Source organism: Syngnathoides biaculeatus, chromosome 5 (genome assembly GCF_019802595.1).
Source record: "Syngnathoides biaculeatus isolate LvHL_M chromosome 5, ASM1980259v1, whole genome shotgun sequence".
NCBI classification, from domain to species: domain Eukaryota; kingdom Metazoa; phylum Chordata; class Actinopteri; order Syngnathiformes; family Syngnathidae; genus Syngnathoides; species Syngnathoides biaculeatus.
Genome location: NC_084644.1, coordinates 29,876,165 through 29,901,613, shown reverse-complemented (window position 1 = coordinate 29,901,613; position 25,449 = coordinate 29,876,165). Strand labels below are relative to the sequence as shown.

The following is a 25,449-nucleotide window of genomic DNA, read 5'->3' as shown; positions in this document are numbered from 1 at the left end:
TTTCTGTTGCTGATGGGGGAAGAGATGCAAAAATTGGCTAACTTCAAGCTTTAAATGATGCAGAGCATTAAAGTGAACTCTTCAACGAATTGTTTCGATCCTGAGTCTAATGGAGGTGCAAACGTCAGAACCAATGCAATTAGTAGAACTAATGCAGATAATATCAAGGTCAAATGCAACTTGTAGAGCAATGATTTAAAAAAAATGTCAATAAATATATTTTCTTTTGTATATTTGTAATCAAAAGACACCAGGGAACTACTGGGTGGCAAGACCATGAGTTACTCCCTCTGACCTGAATTAAAATCTGACAAAAACTTTGCATGTTTTGGGATTTACCACCAGATACTGTATATCCCCTCAACATTTTTTTTATTTTACTTTGAAAAAAAAAACCTTTGCGTGAAGAAGTTAAATGTCTGTAGCAGTATTCTGAGCAACGGAAAAGCCCGTTAGCAAGACAGTTTCTCAGTGATCCTTTTCACTACTCTACTGTACTGGATGTCTGAATTTCCACAACATCTATCTATATATTTGAATCACTTTGCCTGTTTCATGTGTTTACACTGATTATGTTTGCTTGAAATAACCATTCCTAAATTTATCCAAAGTGATTTTTCAGTCGTGGTTCACTTAAGACCGATTTTGGAGCATGAATATGTACAGTACATTTCTCTTTGTGTGTTACTCAATTATGGCTTTTGCGTGGAATTACACTGGACTGCGATTTTATCAACACCTGCTGTCCCCAAACATTGCATAAGCCTTTAATTTTATCTTATCCCATATAATAAGCCTTTTGGCATGTCATATCTAACAGAAAAAAAAAGAAAACATTCTTGCCCCACCTTCCCTCAAAGCCATCCAACCAGCCCACCTCTACTCCCACCACCTTTGCGCACTTTTTGGCCTTTTTTGCCTATTATGGTGGATTAACTTTCTAATGCTTGGATGAACTCCAGTAAGTGGGGGGTACAGAGTCACACATCAGTACACTGGCAATCTCTGGCTGGCTGGCTGGCAGGCAGATATGGTCACAAGCCCCGCTGGCGCAGACAAATGAAGCGAGATACATAAGGCAGACTCCCATGATGCATCTGAGCAAGGGGTGCAGAATCCTGACCAAAGCCCCCAATTAATCCTACTTTATCCCTGCAAGATAGAATAATTCAGAGTTAATTATTCTTCTCCTGCATTCTTTCCCTTCTTCCAGATTTTTAAATATTTTAAAGTCCTGCTTTGCTCCTCCATTGTTTTTGTTCAATGGAACAAAATACAAATCTACTTTTTAAACTGTCTTCTAGTTTTCTGTACTTGGTTATGAAATTTATTTTGGTCTCTTTAATTTAAAATACTTTACAGCACATTGAGTGACATTGAGTATAAAATGGACTATATAAATAAATTTGCCTTGGGTTTCCCACAAATATATAACAAACAAAAAGTGAAAAAATGATTCCACAATTAAACATCACCTAATATTACTCCAGTTTCCACTTTGCTGCAGCGGGCCTTAGTGTCTCCTCTTGGATATAATGAAGTTTGCTAACGATAGCCAAAATGTCTCAAAATATAGTTTAGAAAACCCAGCTTGAAAGTACAAACCAAAATATACAAACTAAACACTGCAGTATTACATTCCAGACTTTCCACTCCCCTCGGATAATGAGTCTCCCAACAGTAGCATAGCCATCAAGTCACACAAACGTATACCCAGCTCGAAGGGAGAAAAAAAAAACCACGCAAACCAAACTGAGGTAACTCCACAGTCTTCAGTTTGCTGCCACAGCCCTTAGTCTCCTCTTAGATGAAATTGGGATTTTTACTATACATGCAGAATACTGTCCTTCTGTTTTTTCTTAGTGTCTGCTACTAAAGATGTGTTCATTGTGGCATGGTAATCGCAGTTTCCCACAAAGTGGAAAATCCCCCTGAGATATAATAATTCAGACTTAATTACTATTCTCCTGCATTCTTCACTTTCTTCCAGTTGATTTGCAAATCTGTTAAGGCTTTGCCGCACACCCAGTGGAATATGTTGCACTTCTTTGCCTGCTTCTCCACACACGCTCCAGAGAGTTGGCGTTAAAGGAGAAGCAAATAAAGTGAGCATCTGCAGACAACGGCAGTCGCTGACACGACGTCGAGCTTTGGGGAGCGAGGGTGAGCATAATAAGAGTGGGAAAGGAGGGAAGCTGCATGACTGACTGGCTTGTTGGTTGGCTGTTGTGCGACGACAATGTGACAGGCTTACTAACAACCGTGTCGGTACAACTGCACACAGATCGACACCTCAACCATCTCCTTCCAGTCTACGAACTGATGCCAGCTCTCACGCAGATACTCATTAAAACGAGATAAAAGTAGACCTTTCCTTAAACGCGTCCTTTGTCGCGCCGTACGTGGCACCACCTTATCTTATGTGCGTCTCCGTTGCTCGAGTGCATATTTGACACGAGGCCTTGGCGCAAAGTTCTATTTTATTTGATCTATTTTATTTTACTTCAAGTCCGGCTGCAAGATAAGCCGGCAGACGAGGAGATAGCGAATGTCAGCTCGTACATGTATACATGGCTGTAGGGGAACAGGAAAGACGAGAACGTAACAGACAGACAGGTGCACCACAAATAGAATTATGGGCTACAATGGTTGGTTCACTAATGTAGGCTATCGTAATAGTGAAATTGTTATTAACATAAATGTCAATTTGAAAAAGTGCTTCCTCGTAGGGTAGACCTGAACCAGAACTGCATCGTAGCAAAGTGAATTTTGAGTTGTGGCATTATTTTACTCCAAGGTCTCTTACTTTGCTGCATTAGTCTAGTCTTAGTCCTCTTGGATAAACGTTCTACCGGATGAATAGACAAATTTCTTCCAAAACCTTGGAGCAAACCTTCCTGAACTCTGTATTTTACATTCTCACAGGTCCTTAGTCTCCAGCTATTTCTCCAATTTCTACAGCACTTGTCCTAGTAAGGGTCTTGAGTGAGCTGGAGCCTATCCCAGCTGACTTTGGGCAAGAGGTGGGGTACAGCCTGGACTGGTGGCATGGCAACCACAGGGCTTTAGTCTCATCTCCATCTCCTCAAATTGGCCAACAGGATTTACAATGTGGTCATATAGGTCTTACAAATGTATACTAAAGGAACACACTAGCTCTTACTCTCCTTTCAGATGAAGGTTCTCCTGGATGAATAAATACAAATTGCCACATTTGCACAGCCAGAATCTTGAATAAAGTCTTCCTGAACCACATTTTTTGCGTCCCTTGGGTCCTTAGGCTCCACGTTCGGATCTACCACCATTTCATACTGTATTACACACCAGTCTCCACTTTGCTGCATGCAGTCTTACTCTCCTCCCATGCAATCGCTCCATTGAGTGAATAGACAAATTCTTACATTAACAGTGCCCAAATCTCAAAGGAGGTCATCCTGAATTCCATGTTTTCACTTCCTGTAGTTATACCAACCCCGCGTCCCAATACTTTTGGCCACATAAAAGTTAGCTTCATTGTGTGCATATTAACCTTCCAGAAATGCCAGCTAGTCTGCAGAATAATAGCCCACCTGTCCTCTCCTATCATCGAAATAGAGATACTGTGGGTCTGACAAAAGAGGGGGGAGGGTCTTCATACAGCATAATCATGAACAAACAGTTGATCCATCCTCGCTTTTTAATTCACTCCATTTTCATTTAATATTCCTCTTCTTCTATCTGCCACCATAGATGGATACTTTCCTCAACAGGAGATTTGCTCATGCTTGAAGGGGGCTATATGTTGCCATGGTAACAGTCTTACAGACTGTTTTATCACAGAAAGACAGGCATTATTGGTAAGAAGCAGGCAAGGGGTCATACATCGGTGCAACGCAGGCTGGCGGGTGAATAGGGAAAGACAGCAGGCAGGCCCCGAGTGGATGGTGAGGTCATATGATTATTGATTGGCAGACATTATGTGGATGGCGGCGGGAGGGTGGAGAGTGGGGGCGTAAACAGAGACGGGCCGAATATTTTGTAGCAACACTTCAAAGTGAGGCTACTGACATGGAGCCTGGGGGGGACACGAGACGCTGAAGGCTGCATTACAGAGTGGGCATGGATAGAGAGCACAAACAAACACGCTGCCCTCCATTAAATGATAAGTGATGATGTAAAGTGAAAAGACAATAAGACGAAAGGAACACTCAAAGAGGTCAAAATGATATCAGCGTTATGGGAACGAGCTTTCTTGGCTCAAATTGAGATGTGGTCCGTTCCTGCGTGGGCTTTCAAACAAGGGTTAGGGTTTCAAATTACAGTCTGAAGTGAAGATTAGAGTTTAAAGCAAAGGTCGATAGTTCAAAATAGGGCTTGGACCCAGGATTGTGGTTTAAATAATAAGGGTTCAAACAAAAGTTTGAAATTATGCTTTTAAGCAAAGGCTAGTTTCAAAAGTTTTGGTTCCGACTCTAAGTTAGTGTTTTAATCAGGGTTTAGGGTTTTCAAGTAAGGGGTGGAAGTCAGGGTTAAAGTTTCAATTTAGGGTTCGTGTTTCAATCCAATTGAAACCACAACGGATTAAATATTTCCATTCATGTGAAGAGGGGAAAATGATTTGAGATACAAGGTTGATGAGTTACAAGCATGGGCAAGGAAAGAAACTCCTCAATACACAATGTAAAAAAAAAAAAAAAGTGCAAAACTTTTTAAACCAATATAGCCAATAGCCAAAACCCAATCTATAAAAAAAGAAGAGTATTATACCAAGATAGTTTGCGCTTTTAACTTAATATTCATATCTTGGAAGATGAAGTGCTTTGCTATGAAATTGGATTCAAGCGATTCAATAATAGAATTCCGACTTCAAATATCCATTAACATTTTGTGGGATTCCATACATCTGAAAGTCCAAATTATTCAAACAGAAGGAAAAAAAAAAGGTTAATTGATGAGCCTGATGTATTGAACGCCATCCATCACGTCTCACCGGATAACTCCCCAAATGGCTGCCAGCTAAAGCTAGCCGATGCCAGCTGATAAAATCGCGGAATGCTTAGACGCTAAGCGTGACAAAACAATGATGAGTCTGGACCTGCACGCGGCCTCGCCTTTAGGTTGATGGCTGATGCAGATTGCATAGATAAATGGCGGCTGCGTCGGAAACAGAAGAAGCGGCGGCGGCGAAACCAACTGGTCCCACCACTTCCTCCATTTGCTTCCGCTTCCCACGAGATCTTCGACAAGATGTGACCCATATTGAATGACACGTGTGCCATTCTGAAGTCTCGACTTGTCGGTAACTGTCAGTAAAAACCCATGCACTGTCATGAGGCGTTTAGTAAACAAATTAGTTCCAGTGTTAAGATCTGTCCATTTCCATGAGAAATAATGGACTGCAAAGCTAATAATGAGATTTTGAACGCACCAAAGACATGAACCTATTCAGAATAAGGACAGGCTAAGTTCACTTGAAATGTATTATGATTATTATTGGCAATGGATTTGAACCTTGATCCTCAGAACTGTGAGGCAGACGCTCTAGCCAATCATCCACCATTCCGTCCATAATAATGAATTACTATTATAAAACTATATTGAACTGATTTTTTTCTCCGAAAAGATTTTAGTACTTTTAATAGAAGTGGAGAATATTGCTCTGAATGGACAAAAATCCTGTTGCCAAGCTAGTTCTGTATTGAGCAGAATAATGCATCCAGTTTTACTATACATATTACTGGGCGAACAACATTGCTCTTGCCGGAAAGTAGCAAAAAGAAGTAGATACGGTAGGTATTTTTACATCAAGACACTCTACTAATAAAGGCCTGCTAAATCCCTCACCCTTGTAAGCCTTTTTCGCATTCCGTTATTCAAGTGATACGCGGACATCCTCCCTCTGTGTGCTTTGGTCCTCTTTTGATCCTCCAACCATTGGTGCTCCTTTACAGGTTTGCCAATTTCAGAATTTTATTATTTTTTTTTTTTTTAAAGAGCACTTGGATGTTTGACACAGGTCAGGAAAAGAATGGAAATAAGTTCCCAACATGTACAGTATCAGATAAAAGTTGGTTTGATATTTTTTTTTCAACAGCAATTGACAGATGGACATTTCTTTCATTTAATTTTGCCCATTGTTGATATTTGTACATCATCTCTGAACCGGAACTGCTGATGTCTATATTACGGGAAGTTCAGAACAGACTTGAGCAGAATTACCCTGCTAAATAGGACAGTGGTTTGGCTTGTGCAGAAAGATTTAAAAATAATGGTGATTGAGATATTGAGGAAATATAAGACAAACTTATGTGCTTAATTTGATGTCCATCGAATTGTGTGACAGTTTTATTAGATTTGGAAATGTCATATTTTTTTTAAATTTAGAAGAATTTTTTGTGTGTAGGTTGTTGTTTCAATTGTATAAATAGTTTTTTTATATAAATATGTATATATATATATATATATATATATATATATATATAAGGTGAGAGGTAAAAGAAAGGAAGCGACTTTAAAAATGTTTGCCAGGGGTGTTGACGGTGAATCATCAGCGCCTTGACTACCCTGGCACTATCACCCCCCTCCTCCCCCTTTTCCCTCATTCTCCATCATTGCCAGACATCTTGAGCAAATGAAAGCAGGGAGGGTGAAGGAGGAAGGCTTTGGTATGAAGGTGAAGAAAGATGGGTGGGGTCAAAAAGAGGTTATCTGGCAGAGTAGAAACCATTTTAATCACGCAAAGATGCATCAGCTTTTTTGTGGCCAATGTCTCAAACAAAAGTCCTATATGATCTTGACAACTTGAAACCCAAATACAAAAAAAAGGAGAGACATAAAAAACATCTTGTGTTATATTGCACGTGACATTTAAGGTATATGGGTAAAATATAACCGCTTGTGTTATATTGTGCGTGATGTTCCATCAGAAAGTGATTGTGGGAGACAGAAAAGGAAAAGGAGAAAGATGAAAGCTGTTGTAAGTTTGGAGACCTCGCGTCAATGAGGTCAGAACCTCAAAAGCTCAAAATTGGCGTCCGACACTACCTCCGCCGAGGAGGTTACTCTTTATTTTCAGCAGCGTTTTATTCGTTAGTAGGATTAAGTGGAAAGTACAAGAGCAGAAACTCCACTCCAAGAAACTTGGAGGAGTGAAGGACTGAACCAGGAATAACAAAATCCTGATAAAGTGAAAATGAATATTTTGGCTCAGGCGGTAGCGTAGGTTGCAGGTTCAGTCCTTGGTCTGAGTATCCTTCAGCAAGATAGTGGTCCCCCAGTGTCTCCTTATGCTGTGTCATCAATAGGTGAATGAGGAGACGGTGGTTTAAAAGCACTTTACAAATGAAAGCCTACATACCAATATGGCCTGTAAATGTGATGCACCACAGAGAAGGGAGTTATAAAATGTTGATACATTTGACGATTTATATTGTTTACAAAAAGATTCCAAACAACGTGATAAGAGGCTACAAAATGTTGAAAGATGAAGCAATTATTTCTGCCTTCAAACACTACGCTGCGCTGAATCTACTGAAACAACACCTGACTCAACTGTTTAACTTTGAATCAAAAACAACTAGTGTAGACAGCGGTGTATACAAGTACAAGGATCAATGGTAGCTTATATGATGTGATGTCACCTTGGGCTTACTTTTACATATATATATTTTTTGAAGGTCCCATATTTTGGCTATTAAGACTTCCACAGTGTGACTTTCTAAAATGGACTTAGTATAAAAGTGTCAATTTAAAAAATATACCGTAACTCCCGGCCTACAGAGCACACCTGGTCATAAGCCTCACTCAGTACATTTGTAAAGGAAATACCATTTGGTACATACATATGCCGCAGCTGTGTAAAAGCCGCAAGTGCCTACATTGAAACCCACATTGAAACATGAGCTATTTATAAAGACGGTGCACAGAGTCATATCACAGCGAGTGCCGCCGTGCTAACGCTAGCGCCGCTGCACTAAGGCTAATGCTAGAGTTGTGTTATCGGTAGCGCTAGTGCCGCGCTAACAGGGCCGGTTTAAAAATAATATACCGGTAAAAATCACTGAGACATGGCAGTAACACGCTAGCGAAGTGCTTACAGGGCCGGACCGGTAAAACTCACTTCCTCGGCACATATATTCCACCGGTCTCACTCTTACTTTTTCCGCTCGGGTGGCCCCTTCCGGCTATTAGAAAAAAATGGACAAATTAGCCGCATCACCGCATAAACCGCAGGGTTGAAAGCATGTGAAAAAAGTCGTGGCATATAGGCCGGAAATTACGGTAAATAAATCTGACAAACACTTCTGTTTGGCACAGTTTTGTATTCGCTTCGTCCATATTTGGCTCACAGTGCCCCCCTTCCTCTGATTGGTAGCATCTACTTGTGAGAGCACAAGTGTTTCTCATGTTAACAGTGCTGGCTTGGGGGAGGAGAGGTTGACAGAGATCTTTACTTGTGACATATATAAGCTTGAGAGCTTTTAATAACCTGATTTCAGGTCTCTCGACAGAAAAACGTCTGGAGCTCAAGAATGCGTGGACAATTTTAATCTATATTTCACGTTTACGCAGCCACGATAGAGACCTTACGTCCCAAATACTAGTTAAAGTTACTTTGAGAAAATATGGGACGTTTAATAGGATGGGAGAGTTGTATTAATGTTTAGTGATTTTAGTGATAAGTAGCACAAAAAAAAAAACTGATTCTGGGATATTTTCATTTCAATTTTTCAAGTCATTCTTTGAACGTTTAATTTTTCAGGGAATAATGCTTGGATCTGCACTTAACTGAGCGGCATTCATTCAGAATAACAGTCTCCAAATATTGGCGGTTTGCTTAAAAAACAAGTGACAGCAAGAGGGTTATTCTTTTTTCTTAATACATTGCTGTCATATCGTTGATGTGAGCCACCTATGTTCTCGTCCCCCCTCCTCTCTTATGAATGTCACAAAAGCGTAAGCCAGGAAATGTCAGAGAACACAGCGCGTTTGAAAATGTAGAGGTTAGAATTACACACATTCCACTTTTAAATTGGGTGCCCTGGGGCACATTTTGACATTTATGGTGAGATGCAGCCACAAAAGCTTGTCATTGTTGGTGGAAGTGGTCTGCGAAGTAAAGCGAGGGACGGTTTGTTTAGTGAAGTGGGGCGGGCATCCGAAGGAAGGGGATGCTGTCGAATGCACGATGAGTTGAGAACTACTGTGAACAGAAGAATGTTAAAGGGGTCAGGGTATTCGAAGGGTTGTCGGACAGGAGATGTGGCGGCTGTCAGTCAGTGATGCTCTGAAATGTTTCATGATTGTAGTCGTCTGTAATGGAGAGACGATGGGAGGGAGATGATTCAAATACGAAGTCGGGGGACCCCTATATAAAGTGGAAATGGAAGAAAATGTGGGGTTGCGGTTTGGATATAGAAGGTGAATTTAGTCATAAAATGTAAATGGCCTTTGACCAGTTCCCTGAGGAACTCCAGATACAAAATCTTCTTTTCCTTTCGGCTTGTCCCGTTAGGGGTCACCACAGCGTGTCATCTTAGATGAACGCATATTTGTTTGGCACAGTTTTTTTTACGCCGGATGCCCTTCCTGACGTAACCCCTCTGCATCTAGCTGGGGAGAGAAGCTTACAGCACCTGGTATTCCCAGGTGGTCTCCCATCGAAGTACTAACCAGGGCCAAACCCGCTTAGCTTCCCAGATCTGACGAGATCTGGTATTCTCAAGGTAGCATGGCTGTAACATACCGGATATATAGGCAAAAATATTGGGACAGTTATTGGAAATGTAAATCAATGAAAATAGGAAGTTGCTCTTAAGAGTATTCAGGCATTACAAAAATAAATAGGCTAACAATATACAGATTTTAGACAAAAGTGCAGTGGTGCCTTTTGGTAAGGCAGCCATACCGCCACAAACACACACAGACATGATATGGACAAAAACTACATAATAGTCCACTCTTCTGGAAACACTTGACAAGATTCTGAAATGTGTCAGACGAGTTCCTCATTGATTAAAAAAATCAGTGAGCTTACATGAGATTGAGTACTGGGCCACGCACCAGAGAGGATAGATTGAGACAAAAGAGTCTTCGATTAATGAACTCGCACCCAGATGGGATCACCCTTCATCACACAGACAAAAACAGTGAGGGCTAAATCCCACCAACTGTTTGGGCCATTCATAACGCTGTCACATATGGACCCATACACAACACAACCAAAAAGTGCATTGGTCGGGACATTGTTATTGTTTATTACATGCCCCCCCCTTTTTAAAAAGTACATGACAAAACCACACGATCATATTCCATTTTTATCCGCAGTTTTATAAGTACAATTTTTATTTTCATTCATTTCTCCCTTTGGCATGATTGACTTGCATGGTGTAGTTTCCAAAGCTCTCCACCATATGATGATAGGAGCAGGAGCAGCTGAGCAAAGAGTGATATCAGCTTCGCATTCCTGCTGCTTTGTTGCATTTGCCAACTACCTCGTGTCCGGCATACTGATTCATCTTCCTTTAGGGGTTTCCAATATTATTGTTTTTTATTGACATTGTGAATTTGCCACTCTCTGTGTACGATAAAATATATTTCTTGTTTGATTCAGTCGGTTATAACACAGTGGAAACTCTAGGGTTGTATTAGGTTTTGTGGGTATTGGAATACAGTAATGCCCCCCCCTAGAATTTGGGAATATCTTTTGGCATTTTAAGGCATTTCTTAAACAGCACCAATATCTAACATTAACATGCAAGTGTAAAATTAAGTTGACCACATTAAATATGATATAGAAATGCAGTCAATGCTAGGGACAACATAAACAATCAAAGAAAAAGAAAAAAGTTCAATTTAACCCTCTGAGGTATTTTGAGAGTCACAAATGCCTCAAGAATACGCACTTTGTATTTTTAACTATGTGCAGAGCCACATTTGAATTGTAAGCAACTCATACGACCGACTACAACATCCTCGAACAAACGTGTGACAGCGCAACTTCTGTATTTATCTGATAATTCAGTTTGCATGCAAACGCAAGCCTCCTCAGTGTGTTTATGCCCGACCTGGTTTAGTCTGATATGGGCGCTTGTTTCTACAATCTGCCTATCATTTGGAAAGCATCTAATATTTGTAGAGGAGTCACTGGCCACCCCCTCTGAAGGTCAACAGCTTGGCAATCTACTGATTACGTGGGCTTTCATCACTTTAACAATCTTCAACTAAACCTACAGCTTGTTTTGCCAAACAACACAGCATGTTTGGTGAGCACACAGACATTGTCCCAGAAGGGGTTGCATATGAATCAAGGGCAGAACTTTCATAACACAAGACGTCTGGTCGTGCTTTGACCTTGTGGAGTGCAGTTTTTTGACTTTCGTGTTTTCCGAGTTGTCAAACTTCGCCGCTATGCTCGGCTGTCATGCTGTGATGAAAACTAATGTTCTTTCCAATGGAGCCTTACCCCTTAGTCTGGAATACGTGGTTTAAAATTGGTAGAAATCTGACAGAAGAATACAAGTTTCTAGAATAAGTCCCAGATTTAGAGAGCCCTACAAATCACTCGGAACTGGCCGCTTCAAACCAGCACGGCAGACTACCTGTATCTTTTTTCGGGTATGAGTTGGAGAGACTTCTTTGTAGGTCTGCTCCTGACCACCATACCTGCCAACATTCATGTAGGTGTATTTTAAATTTGGTGGCAAATGGACAAAAGTCCCTTAAAGAAGGATCGATGAGAGACCTACAGAAAGTGATCGTTTTCATATTTGCAGCAGTTGGAGAAAATGGCTGTAATATATATAATATATAGATGAGGTAGCTACTATAAATTGAGTATAGAATATTGATTTGGTTTAGCATTTCAAACACCGTACCGTGATAGGATTTCAGGCCATACTGGCCATCACTCAGACACATTCATGACCCCAATATAATGTATATTTACCAGGCTGAACATACCTGCAAAATATGTTGACCCCATTAGGATAGGAAAGTCCTCAAATGGAAATTTATTTCACCAAAGAATAATAAAAGAAATAAATAAATTTTAAGAGTGCCTTTGCACAGCAAAGCCCTTCACAAACATGAGAGGAACAGTTTTATATACAACCATATCGTATCATATACGTTTATAAATTTGATATGGTCCTAGAAAAATGTCAAATGCACCCATATGGGAAAACGGTTTCACACCCCTGCATTACAGTCTTCAAACAAGTTCCACAAAATTGGACTTATTTTGCCAAATCTATACGATTTGAAGATTACAACCGCACCTTCATGCCAAGTACCCTGAACCGCCCTCGGATACGTAAACAAACAGATGGGCCCAGGCGTGCGGTTCGGTATTGTGTGGGTGCGGGGCTTTTCAGAAGAGGATGCAGGAGTCCGAGTTCTCTGCCAAGGAGGCACAAGGTCTAACTGCGACAGCTTGGATGGCACACCTCCCCCAACTGGCAAGACATATACCACACAATGCAACCAGGGTGAGAACTAATCAATGTATTGAGGATAATGATGGTGGAAAAGAGAGGGAAAAAAAAGGTAGAAGAAATGTGGGGCCAACGCCATGCTTAGTGTAATCGCCAATGGTACTCGCACACGTGCACACACCTATTCATAACCTCGCTTAAATCTTAGTAACTTTCACATGCACTGATTAACTCCAAGTGATGGATGCCCACACACACGGCAAAGGCATGAACACACACAGTGGTGTTAGTGCAGTTGAATGGAATCACTTGTTGCACATGACAGGCTCAGACTTAAGGTGAAATGTTTTCCAACGGGAGAGTGCAGATGCATTGTCGCCCTCTGCCTCCTTCTCATTCCGTTGTCCTCGTCTGCTCTGCGTGCGTGCGCATGTACGCGTGCGCGCGTTCACTATTAATACCTGAATTCCGACAGCCTGAAGGAATGTCTTAACAATGTGGCCTTGTTCAGGTACCCCACTAAAAAATGTATGAAAACACAGTGCACACGGCCTGGACTGTTTTCAAATCATATGTAACTCTGGCTAGAACTTGACTATGAAAAAGAAGAGGTCAAATAACTGGTAATGTAACACATATTGTGACTTCTAAGCTTGGTTTTGAGCACAAGGGTTTTGTTTTCTAAGCTCAAGTCTCTCCCTTTTCTTGGTGAGTCCTCTTGAGGACATAAACGGACCGCTCTTGAGTTCTTCTTTAGTTCAGTTTGATGCATGTGTGTCAGCAGGTTATTGAGAAAACAACGCTGATAAATCAGCAAAGGTAAAAAAAAATCTGTACAATTACACTACTCAAAACAGTCAATAAACTCACACCGTCAGAGTGGCCTCCAATCTAAAAGACGCTCAAACTCAATTGCTCAAAATCAGCATCTCACCCCAAAGAGTCACCACAGTCCACCTCCCAGGAGTTAACTATAAGCTAACCCTACCTTATAATTACCTTTTCATATAATGGACCTTTCCGACCTGTCAATCACTCGTACAATAATAGCCAATCAGATAGCCGCATTGTCTTAACCCCGGCCTTGACACGCCCCTCTTGCCATATTGTCCCACAAGCAATGGTGGTTGTCAGTAGCGTGCACTTGGAAAAGTTAATGTTACGAAGAAAATGGTCCTCAGATGCGCTTGGGGAAGATACAATTCTGATGAAAGATATCCTCCTAGGTAACAAGGGGCCTGGTTGATTCCTATGATGGATTTAGGCTTGCGAAAGAGCGCACGTACAACTCAGTGTGGACAATATCAACAAACACAAGGCTGTTTGTTCGAAGGTAAGTGAGGGAGAAGTATCTTCTCTGAGTTTGATTTCATTATTATCAGTGCTTTATACATTGCAGGAGAACAACTTTCACTTTGTTAGTGTATCACTGACCTGCTGAATGAAGTGTCATGTTTTATGCTGAAGAGTCGGGTTAGTGATACGTAAATGCGCGATGTCATGCAAGACAAATGTCTATTTGGCTATTTGTTTCACATCAGACTTTTAAGAATGAGCACTGGGTTCGATTGCAAGCCAAGTCAAACTTTTTCACCTGGTGACTACGGTACTGACTGAGTTAATCACCATTGTTTAGATGTACTTGCAGAAAATCAAACCTAACTCACTTATAAAGACAACAATGATATTACTCATGATCTTTCTAAGTAAAAAATACACACCCTGCTTTACAAGTGCAGTACAATTCCACTATTTTATCCTGTTGCATTTCAATATGAAGTTCGTGAGGCGTCCAACTTTTTTGCATTGATCACCAACATTTCGCTGTAACTCTGATATTGCGTCCTGCTCCATCCAAAATCTTAATTCTGTGTACATATCCTTGCGTGAAATAGTTAAGGCCTCTTTGTAGAACTCTCTTGGACAAGTCTGACGCATTTAGCAAAAAACATACCGCAATATTATCTGGAATACGCGTTAGAAAATCGACTTCAAACCTATTCTGTTCAGTCGCCATTATGGAAGCCTGTGGGACATGGCAAATGTAGCTAAGGGGGGCGGAGCTTAAGATGGCCAGTCGGAAAGGTCTAATACTCTAATTATGTCATGTCATAGACAAACCAATGGTTTTGCTCACCAAAATAACAGCACCTATCGGTTGATGTTGTAAGCTCCTGATTTAGGATGCCACGTTGAGATTAGTTCAGACCCGTTATTTTATTTTAGTTTATGTACATTTTTATATTCAAATATTAGTTACTGGTGGGGGGTGCGGGGACAAATACATTAAAAGCAAGAACAAAATACCATAAATGGGAATATTCAACATGTATTTCAGATTTTCATTAAAAATATATCGCAAATTCAGCTTTGAATAAAAAAAAAAAACCATCAGGTTGTCTGGTACTCTGAAAAGTGCCAATAATTAAAACATTATAAAATGCCTTCCACCAAAAGAGAAAATAATTTCCATTACAGATGCTTGGTCCTCTCTGCAGTTACATAAATGGCCACGCGCACTAGAAGAAGAAGAATAAGGTATTATTTGGTTCTGGATTTAAAGGCCATACAGTGATGAAAAGGAGCAACACAAATAGCCCATCATCCTCCCTGTATGCCACGCTCCGCCTGTTCTCCTTTGTCAGGCCTTATTATTGAACATGTGTTCGTCTCTGCCCCGGCCATTAACCAAACTCATACACCACCAATACACACTGCTTTCAATGGACACACACACGCCATGCGAAGCGCACACTCCTAGACCACTAATTGACGTGGGGAGAGCCGGCACATCTTTCATCATTGTCCACAGAGACAAATCTTGAAGCGTGTGATGTGAGTGGGGAAAGGGATCAAAAGGGGCTGGGCATGCATCGGGTGCATGTATAGTGGGGTGTGCCTCCTCCAGACTGCTTGTCTCGGACGTCGGTGCTCTCTGAACAACAGTAAGGAGCAAAAGACCAAATATCCTCTGTGCTCTTCAAAACACTGACATCATTCAATTTAAATAATTGTCAACTAAGTTTCAAAACAAGAGAGAGAAAGACTCGAGGCAAGACTGCAAGGTCGTAATTACTTTAGCCCCTTTAACAACAACAGGCTAAATTGGTTAACCACTCTGTGAGTCTGAGATTAACCCGACAATAACGATCCTTCACTGTTGCTGCGACGCACAAAGTACAGACACAGAATTGGGAATCGTTTAGCCTGATCGAGCTATAACCCAATTGGACCCTATTGATTTGCAATTAAATATTCTTACAAAAGCAGTGGCCGCCTCATTGTCATTTGCTGCCTGTGATGAATCAAAACAATGAAACTTGAGGCCGCCTCTTTACCGCAACATATGCAGGCAAGTCATGAACAAGATCTGCAAGAGAAAGCTCTTGTTAGCTTCTCGTGTTTCACATATTGATAATAAACTTGAAAAATATATGTTGGAGAGGTTTCCTGCCCATTGATGAGTCAGGAAAATCGGAAAATTACAAGGGGAAATGTAACCAGCAGGGAATCAACTTGGGTAAAGGACAGGATGAGACTTGTGTAGGATTAGCATTCAGCGCATGCAAAATGTACTCTTTCCTCACAAAGTCAAGTTCACACAAGCTGAAAGTAGCAAAGAGAACTTCAGTTGTCCCATGATAGTTTCTTCACAGGGACACCCTGTAAGCAGAAACCTCAATAAAACTACAAGCTATGTCCTTGAGGCAGCTGCCTGACTGTATGACAGGAGCGCCATGAAAACAGACACCTGTCTTTTGTGGCGCCACTCCTACCCCAGCACTCAGGTGACATCCCCCTTTGCCATGCATAAAGATGTGAAGTCATGGTTGGCAACTCAAATTTCTGACTTCCGCGAAGCCCTAGCCCTAATTTGGATCACATTGGATGTGAATCTGCCTGAATGTTGTCAGTATGTCCTAAACCATTGCTCCAACCATAATCCATGTCACATCCCTCTCCAAATCATGGTGAAAATTGCCCCCCACCCTCCCCTCCCACACATACACACACTGTACCATAACATAACAGGATCTCCACAAAGTCCGAACCATACTGATTTGGACCAGCAACAACCGTAACCAGGAATGATAGCCAGCCTTGCATCTGCCACAATTTGATTTATTTTCCAACAAATTAAGGAAAATGGCCCAAGACATCCCTATATGGCAATGCTAAGAAATGTCAAGAAACTTGGATCTGATTTGTTGGCGCCCACTGTCAAATTTTATCCAAAATGCCTTCATCCTCTTTCTTGGCCCACTCTTCCATTGCCCCAGCGTTCCACAAATATTAATGAAAATCCGTTCTGAACCAAAACATGGCGATTAAAAAAAAATAAAATGGCACACGTAACAAGACCACAGCAAAATCAGTGGTGGAAGTGTGCATAAGACACTTCACACCAACATTGGCTGTTTCTCACCAACAACCTCCATGGTCAACTCCACCGGTTCTGAATCTTGTGCTCCTCCATCAATTCATGTCTCCACTCCTGTCTCACAAGTCCCCACGGCCCAGTTAAAGCAATAGGATCTCATTGTCAAACAGTGACCAGCCTCACTGAAGAGGTTAAACACAGCTGCTTAACCATTAACTAGATTAAACTCTCCGGGCCACAGGAATGCTGTTGTGGCGATGCCCGACAGAGATAGGACATTAGAAGTGGCTCAAGCGATAGTGGGATTTCTTCGGTCTTGGCCTTGGCTTTTGTCACACGGTCTTAGTAATTTTGCACACATACAGTATACTGTACTGACTCCTAGCTAATCCAAAACCGTATGATTTACAGTGAACTTTCAGTCACCCCTGTGCTTATCAATATAGCACAGAGATAAGCATAAGAAAGAATTCCTCTGAGACCCATTGTCATCATTCTTTGACAACTCCTTCAAATATGTACTCCATGTAGCTTGCCCTTATGGGAGTTATTTCAACCAAATACAAAATAAATTTGATTGGTCAGTTAGCGGTGGCACAGTGGCGCAGCTGGAAAGCGTTGGCCTAACAGTTCTGAGGTCCCACGTCCAATCCCAAACCCGCTTGTGTGGAGTTTGCATGATCTACCCGTGCCTGCGTGGGTTTCCTCTGGGCACTCCAGTTTCCTCCCACAATTAAAAAATGTACAACACTAATTGGACACTCTAAATTGCCCCTAAGTCTGATTGTGAGTGCGGCTGTTTGTCTCGATGTGCCCTGCGATTGGCTGTTAACTCTGGTAAAGCATAGTCCAAAACCAAAAATATAAATAAGTGACGCGGTAAACAATATTTGTTAACTGATCAGGTTACCCAAATATTTTCAAAATATGTGGAAGTGTGGGATGAGGAAATCCCACTTGATCAATGAATGAGTCGAAGACCTTTGATTTTCCTTTCTTAAATGGAGACTTGGCTAAAAATCTACAATCAATTTGTGTGTTGCAGTCTTTAAACCAGGTTCAACAGTAATAATCAATTTTACCTTTGTAAGGTCATGAAAAACCTAGAGCAAACTGATTAGGGATATGACTTGTCTTGTGACATGGTTGACACAGACAGTTAATGGTGCATACAGTAGTATGGGAAGTAAATCAGAACAGTGGATTATGATGCAGGAAGGAATTTACAGTGTTTGGGTGCTTGCCTGTGTCTAATGTCATCAAATAGCACTGTACTGATCAACAATGGAAATTTGCACGCTGTTTCTTGCTATGATGCAATAATTACGGAACTATCACTATCCTGGACATCAACATAAGTGGACCAGTTGGTTTCTCTTGATCGGGCTTCTATCATGCTATTGTTCTTGGGGATGAACCACACAAAGACATGAGGATGCCATGAAAGCTGCAACACTGTGCCACCAAGCCATAGAGGTGGATCACCATGAAATGGTAATTGAACCCAATGTGTGAGGGGAAAGGGGATGGGGGGGTCACTTTGGAAGTGGTGCATTAGACAACTGCTTCTGAGGCAACTGTTGATGTCTGAAAAAGCAACAGCTTGTGGGGCTCCCAGAGGATGCACTGCCAGCCAACAGTCAGATGGTGGGTTTGGGGCTTGGAGAGGTTAGGGTTTCCTCTGTTCTGCCAAGAAAATGATCTCCTCATCCACAGTTTCAGACTTTTTTTTTATGACATTCCCTATTTTAATTGGATTTCTTTCATGGTGACACACACTCGGTCTGTCTTTTCTTCACTGCCACCATATCCTGTGCTCGCTTCATCTGAACCCAAACTTAAGTTGTAAGAGCCAAAACAAATTTTGCTTTTCAAACTCATGACGACACCAAATACATTTTTGAAATAAAGCCTATTCTTCGTATCTTGCTGCAGCACTTTCCGGCTAAAAGGATTGGCTCCACTTAACCTCCATTCCCAGCATGAGCAAGCTTTGTGAATTTTCTATATCACTCCATCTTGTGAATTGCAAACCCCCTCTCCATTGCCACGACCACCGGCATCAAATGTAGAGACACAAGGACATGCAGACCTCTTTTCATTTCAAGGCCACGTTTGAGATAGCTAATCCACATCATCTTCCTCCCCTGGGACAGAAATAAGACTCCATAGTGGCAACACAATAGTCAATTTTAATCATCTCTCATCCCGTGCCTTCATCTGGCCTACCCTTCCTTCCATCTTTCCTCCCTTCCTTCCTTGTTTCAACTTCCACCGATGACAAGGAAGCTCATCCATAAAGCAACAACCGTTAACCAAATCAAAAGATTCAACCAGCTTCTTCACTCTTCCCGTTAGTCTTCCTACGGGATTAGACTACATGGTAGGCTATTACTATATTGCTGATAAGGAACTTTGCTTCTGTCTTGCTGCCAGAAAAGTGCCTTGGATGGGTAACAGACAGTGGAGGAGATATGACGCCATGAGTGCTTTGGATAGTTATCGATGCCAAGTGAGGAAGTTTTAAAAGTTGTGAGTAGCTGCCATAAATCTTCATCAGTAAGGTTTCAAGGATCGGCATGAAGAACAAACACAGGCCTGCGCTAAAACAAAGATTTTCCTGATGCTACGTGGAGTCATTAACTAGAAATTATACACAAAAGCACAGAAGCCTGGAAAGTGTGGAAAATCATGGCTAGCATGCATGCTAGTGTCTGAGGGGGCAGGAGTTTCAAACAGAAATTTGTGATGGATAAGAAAGACAGTAAGGGAAAATTGGCAAGAATAAAGGGGAGAAATAGTATTTGAAATAAGAATGTAATGAAAAGCACTTTTCTACACTCGTGGGTAGGTTTATGTATTTAGCATTGTTACCACTATACAACAAGAAATAGGAAATGTCTAACCTGCAAAGGACGGACACAATTGACTAAACTGAAGTCCTTTTTGGGACCAATGGGACAAAACTCTTTACATTTTGCTTTAGGGTAATTCTGCACTGCCAAGAAGATGCTTGCCAGTCAGACGGGCTTCCAGTCTGTGAGGGTGTGTGTGGGGGGCCATATATTATATTTCATTGTTAGAGCAATCAAATCCAGACAAGATTAAAAAAAAATTAAATATTGAGTGTTAAAACTGATGCAGGAAGACAATACAAGAGGAATAAAGTCCCACCAATAATTCATATCCTTTCCAAACTGACTGTAAACTATGGATGAGAGCCCAGATGACCCGGTTGTACCGACTGCCAGCTCATCAAGGCCTGAATCACGCCGCAGTAATTGAGTTTCACGTGTCGTTTGCCGCAAACGTAAACAGAACAAGTGGGTTTGTGAAAGACTGGGTAATTGGAATTTCATTTCTGAGCTCTAAGGACTTCTTTGGCAGAGAAACTCGAACCTGTTCCTCACATTAACGACTAAGATTCCGAGTGTCTCCTGGATTCTCGGCAAGTCGGGACCCAGTCACAAAACAATAAATGGACCATGATTGTGAGGTGACTTTGCACCTCTGCGAATTCTCTACCAATGCATTGTTTGCCTCCTTGTTTGTAAACAGACTGGTGAGACGGGGGTTTAAGAGAAAGAAAGGAAGTCCTTTATGTGCAGAATGCAAAGAAATAAGCAAACAAACTTTACACAGCACGCTACGACACGTCCCGGAGAATGCCACTAATTCCATCTCGGGACTCTGTTCCTGTCAGGAAAACATATACTCACCCACCCCGTAAGACCACTGAGGGGTATGAATCACCTCAATAATTACAGCCCCAATGTTCCGAGGCCAACAGATGCCTGAGTGACAAGGGGGGCAAACATGGACTTGTTCTTCTCAGAGTATCTGTCATTCAGCGCTATACAACCAAAAGATTCCAGCTCCACGTCAAAGCCAAGACATTTTTAAAGTGGGGGCTCCTGCTGGCTTTTATCGCCTTAAGGCTAAATGACCCTTTTTCTGGCCTAATACCATAATAATTACAAATGGCTGCGGGGGGTTGTTGCTGCCAGGTTTAGGCAAGGCGTGTAGAAATTAAAGTGAGGAAATGACTGCAGGTTTAAAAGTAACCAGAGACAAAGAAGTGACATGTTTAACTTCTTGCTTCTTGCTTGCTTGTCACTACGATTCTCTCCACTTGTTGCAACTACTTTGGAATCAACTACAGTTTGACTTAAATTGCGTGACTGTTTCCTCGAACAACATTTTGGTCTTAACCCATGGTAGACTGCAAGGCCCTTCCGTCTGAGTGTGTTTTCGTGCAAGAGCCTCCCTGTTATGGATGCAATGGGAAACCTCCACCAAAATGAGTGGAGTGGTTCATAGGGCCAAAGCATGGGAACATGCTGTAAATGCACACGAGATGGCAAGTATGCCGTGCGGTCGTGTTATGAGTCCCATGATGCTGTTTAGTGCATTGACAGTGGTTGTGTTTTTGTGTGTGTGTGTGTGAGCAGTAACTGAGAATGCGGGTCCCACAGAGACCCTACGAGTGTTGCTATTATTAGCTCAGAATCACGTTAGATGCAGATGGGGAAAAAAACTAAAGGGTTTTGGTAAACAATCTTTTATGGAGAAGGTGAACAGATGACCCTCTTTCCCACCACTGAGACATGCAGAAAAACTTCAGGGAGGGAAGGGACAGGCTTGTGCTCAGTCTTTAAATCACTGACACAGAGCAGCGAGATGTGTGATCTGCACTGCATCCTTCAATTAGGTGGCACCTAGTTTTGGTTTAAGGCACCTGTTAAAATGCTCTGCGGATGGGAACCAGACAGTAAAGTACACAACAAAAGGGTGGGACAAGAGGAGCTGCTCAAAGCAAGTATTCGTGAAATGAATCAATCTGTTGCAATATACAATCGTTCATTAAACATGAATTCTTGAGAATCCACAATGAGAGACTCCCTCATGCTGTGTTTTGCCAAACATCCATCCATCTGTTTTCTTTGCCGCTTATCCTCACAAGGGTCGTGGGGAGTGCTGGAGCTTATCCCAGCTGTCAACGGGCAGGAAGGGGGGGGGGGGGGGAGTACACGCTGAACTGGTTGCCAGCCAATCGTGAGCCACATTGAGACAAACAGCCGCACTCATAATCACACCTTGGGGCAATTTAGAGTGTCCAATTAATGTTGCATGTTTTTGGGATGTGGGAGAAAACCGCAGTGCCCGGAGAAAACCCACGCAGACATGGGGAGAACATGCAAACTCCACTCAGGCGGGGCCGGGATCGAACCTGGGTCCTCAGAACTGTGAGGCCAAGGCTTTACCAGCTGCTCCACCGTTCCACCATTTTGCCAAACTCATGCTATAACTATTCTCAAACATTTTGCTAAAGCAACATTTTTTTTAGCATTTGGGATGTAATATTGTATTTATGTCAGTAAACGTGAAATTTGAATTCAAATCATCCATGCACTCCTGAGTTCCAGACGTTTTTCTGCCAAGAGGCTTGCAATCAGGTCATTCGAATCTCAAACTTATGTATGTCACTGGTGAAGTGGTTTGCCATCCCTTTCCACTCCTGAGCCAGCGTTGACCACATAGAACCCGTGCACTCTCACAAGTGGATCTTCAATACCAGACAATCAGAGGAAGAAAGCAGTCTTAGCTAAATATGGATAAAGTGGACACAAAACTGTGACAAAGAGAAGTGGCTGCCCGAGGGGGGCCATTTCTGGACACTCAGGCCAAAACCAAGGTGTTTTTTATTTTTATTTTTTTAATGAAATCACATTATTCTAAGTCCATATTTGAGAGTCACTCTGTGGAGGTTTCAATAGCCAAAATACAGGACCCCAAAATTTAGCACACTAGGGAAACCACAATCCTTTCACACTATGCCAGACACTACTTTGCTAGCCAGTGGCATGACAGACTGACTCTTTTACAGGTACTGGAAGGGGAAGTGAGGCTTATTTACAGGTGGAGCGAGGTGGTCATTGTAAATCTATTTTTTTTTTCAATAATGACTATGTCTACTAAAACTCAATTTTTCTTTTTTTTTGAAATGTTACACATGAAAATTTGGAACCTTAGAGCGACCCCACCCCACATGCTAGAGCACATAAATGGGTGCGCTCCTGACTGACAGATACTCTAACCAGATCAGAATGGGTATCTTGAATGAGATATCCCCCCCCCCCCCAAAAAAAAAAAAAAAAAAGTTATGGTAGCTAAATATCACACCCTCCTTCAATCAATACATAAACACGCTGTTAATGGACACAGACGCTCGTCCATGACAAATGTGCCGTGTATTTTATGCTGCTCAAAATCACGCACACACTATTCCATTGGAGGAGTGGGCCCTGCCCACCATTTTGGACCACTTCCAGCCAATATTATGAGACTCACTTCTGATAGTACTATATTTAAGTGAGATTTTTGGCATTTAACAGGAACATCATAGGATTGACTTTTAACATCCCCATTGAGGGAGAGTCATTGAGTTGCTCTTTGTTTTGGCTCATTATGGGGGCAATCTAAACATGAGCTACTCTGACAATGAATGCGAGTAGCTCGTCACTCCTCCTGTTTCTTGATTATATTTTTACAACTATATAATTATTACAACCCTTTTGGCATCATGGAACTGTGTTGAGATAGAATGAACTCGCACCGCTGTCCCAATGGAGGTGAAAGGGGGTCTCTGGGTGGTGTGCCCCAACAAGTGCAATCAAGTGTGGATAAAAGGGTGGAGGGGGTGGAGGGGAGTCCCCAGCACAGCTTCAAAGCACCGCCACCACCTTAAAATCGACCGGACCGGACCACCACAACCTCACATGCAAGTTTGCACTTTTTGGATGGACTGGCGTCGGGCTCAATCCATCACGGTTTCTTTCAATAGACCACCACAAGGTGATTGGAAAAAGTGTGACACTCGACGACCAAAAAGTTAGTTTCAAACTTAAAACAAAACAAAACGGGGGGGGGGGGGGGGGACCGGCTTGAGGGAGTGCCAATCGTAATTACGCACAGAGAAAAAAGGCTGCAAAAAGAGAAACTGAGGACTTACGTTGCAAAGCGCAGAGCAGCAAGGTGCACACAAGCCGCGCGCGTCCAAACTTGATCCCGTCCATGAAGACAGCCTTTTCTTTTCTGTTCCTTTATTTAAAAACTTTGCGCCGTTCGGGTTGGGTTCTTTCTAGCAAGCGAGAAGCTTCTGTGAGCCTTGGGTCTCCTTTTTGGAACTGTAAATCTCTCCCTCGCTCTCTCTCTCTCTCTCTGCCTCTCTCTCCCTCCCTCTCTCGCTCACGCGCACGCAGAAATCTCAAGCGGTTGGTACTTTTGATATATTTGCACAAAAGGTGCCCCCCACCCTCATCTCTCCGCCCCCCCCCCCTCTCTCTGTTCAAGATCTGGTTGACTGAATTTTCTAAAAACGGAAGTAAATAGGAGTGATTTTTATCAAAGACCACATAACTATGTATGTATGGACGAATCTGTTTTTGCTTTTAGTTACCATTTAAAGGCAAAATGCTAAAATAATAATAATAATAATAAATGCAAAAAGTTCCATGTAGGGCAGGAAATTGAAGTTCTTGCGATACAGCAGAATGAAAATTATTTCATTTGATAAACATTGGTTTTACACGACTAAAATGTTTTAAACTTGCGTCATTTTCTCTTTTTATTTGAAAATAAAATGTTTAACGTTTCTTACATTTTAATTATGTGTAACTGATGCAGCTGTTTGAATTCAGCAAATTCAAATGATATTATTATTTTTTTTTTTCATTGCAGAGTGATGCACAGTCTTGGCTTTTCAGTACAATTCGGCTCACTCCAAAATAAACAGTTTACAAACCATTGATCTAAAATGTTTACGTCACAATTGTGTTATTTTTTTATATATATTTCACTATTTGGTGATCTACAGCAACAATGCCGGTGATGGCAAAGAAGCAACATGTGATGATAAGCATCCATCTATTTTCCGTTCCACTTATCCTCATGAGAATTGTGGGCATGCTGGTGCATATTTCAGCTGACTATGGGCAACACCCTGAACTGGTTGCAAGCCAGTCACAGCTAACACAAGACAGTCATTAACACCTATGGGCAATTTAGAGTCTTCAATTAACCTACCATAGATGCTTTTTGCATTGTGAGATGAAATCGGAGCAGGCCGAGGCAGGCAATTGAGGTATGCAAACTTCACACTGGCAGGGCCGGATTTGAACTCATGTCCTCAGAACTGTGAGGCAGATGTCAAACCGCCGGAGGGGAACAAAAGAGTCCAATTTTAAAACTCCATTAGATGATAAGATAAAGTGACTTTGCTGGCATTCTCAAACAAATGAAACTTTTTTCCCCTGGGGAAAAAAAAAAACTTTATAAAAACAACCCAAAAAAATGTTACCACTTTATTCTTTTAAAACTCCCCAAATCTTAATTTTTGGCTTTCCCACAGCCTGCAGCAGTTTGGAATGATGCAACCTCCTGTGGCTCATGCAAGCCTTTTTCAGAGTGTAACGGGACTGAGTGAAAACCCTGGGACATAACTGAAGAGTGAATTTAAAATGACAAAAAAAAAAAAGAATTGGATCCGGAGTTACACAAATGTAAAAAAAATACTGATATAATATTTCTAAAGGATGTATACGACATTTCTTGGTAAATGTTGATGTTAGTGTACTGTAAATGAATCTTTTCAAT

The 25,449-nt window shown here is 41.7% G+C and overlaps 1 protein-coding gene and 1 pseudogene across 3 annotated transcripts in view; both read right to left on the bottom strand.

Moving 5' to 3' along the window:
- Positions 1–25,449, bottom strand: part of bcam (basal cell adhesion molecule (Lutheran blood group)) — a 94,210-nt gene that overhangs the window by 48,264 nt on the left and 20,497 nt on the right. Inside the window, exon 1 of one of the 3 annotated variants that reach the window (XM_061819530.1) lies at positions 23,807–24,044. The exons of 1 other annotated variant lie outside the window; for it this stretch is intronic. In XM_061819530.1, the coding sequence (XP_061675514.1) occupies positions 23,807–23,870 (64 nt within the window). In that variant the 5' untranslated portion in view covers positions 23,871–24,044. Of the gene's footprint in view, positions 1–23,806; positions 24,045–25,449 lie in introns of those variants that run through there. One more of the 3 variants, XM_061819531.1, reaches the window with a different exon arrangement.
- Positions 9,603–9,721, bottom strand: LOC133501575 (5S ribosomal RNA; annotated as a pseudogene).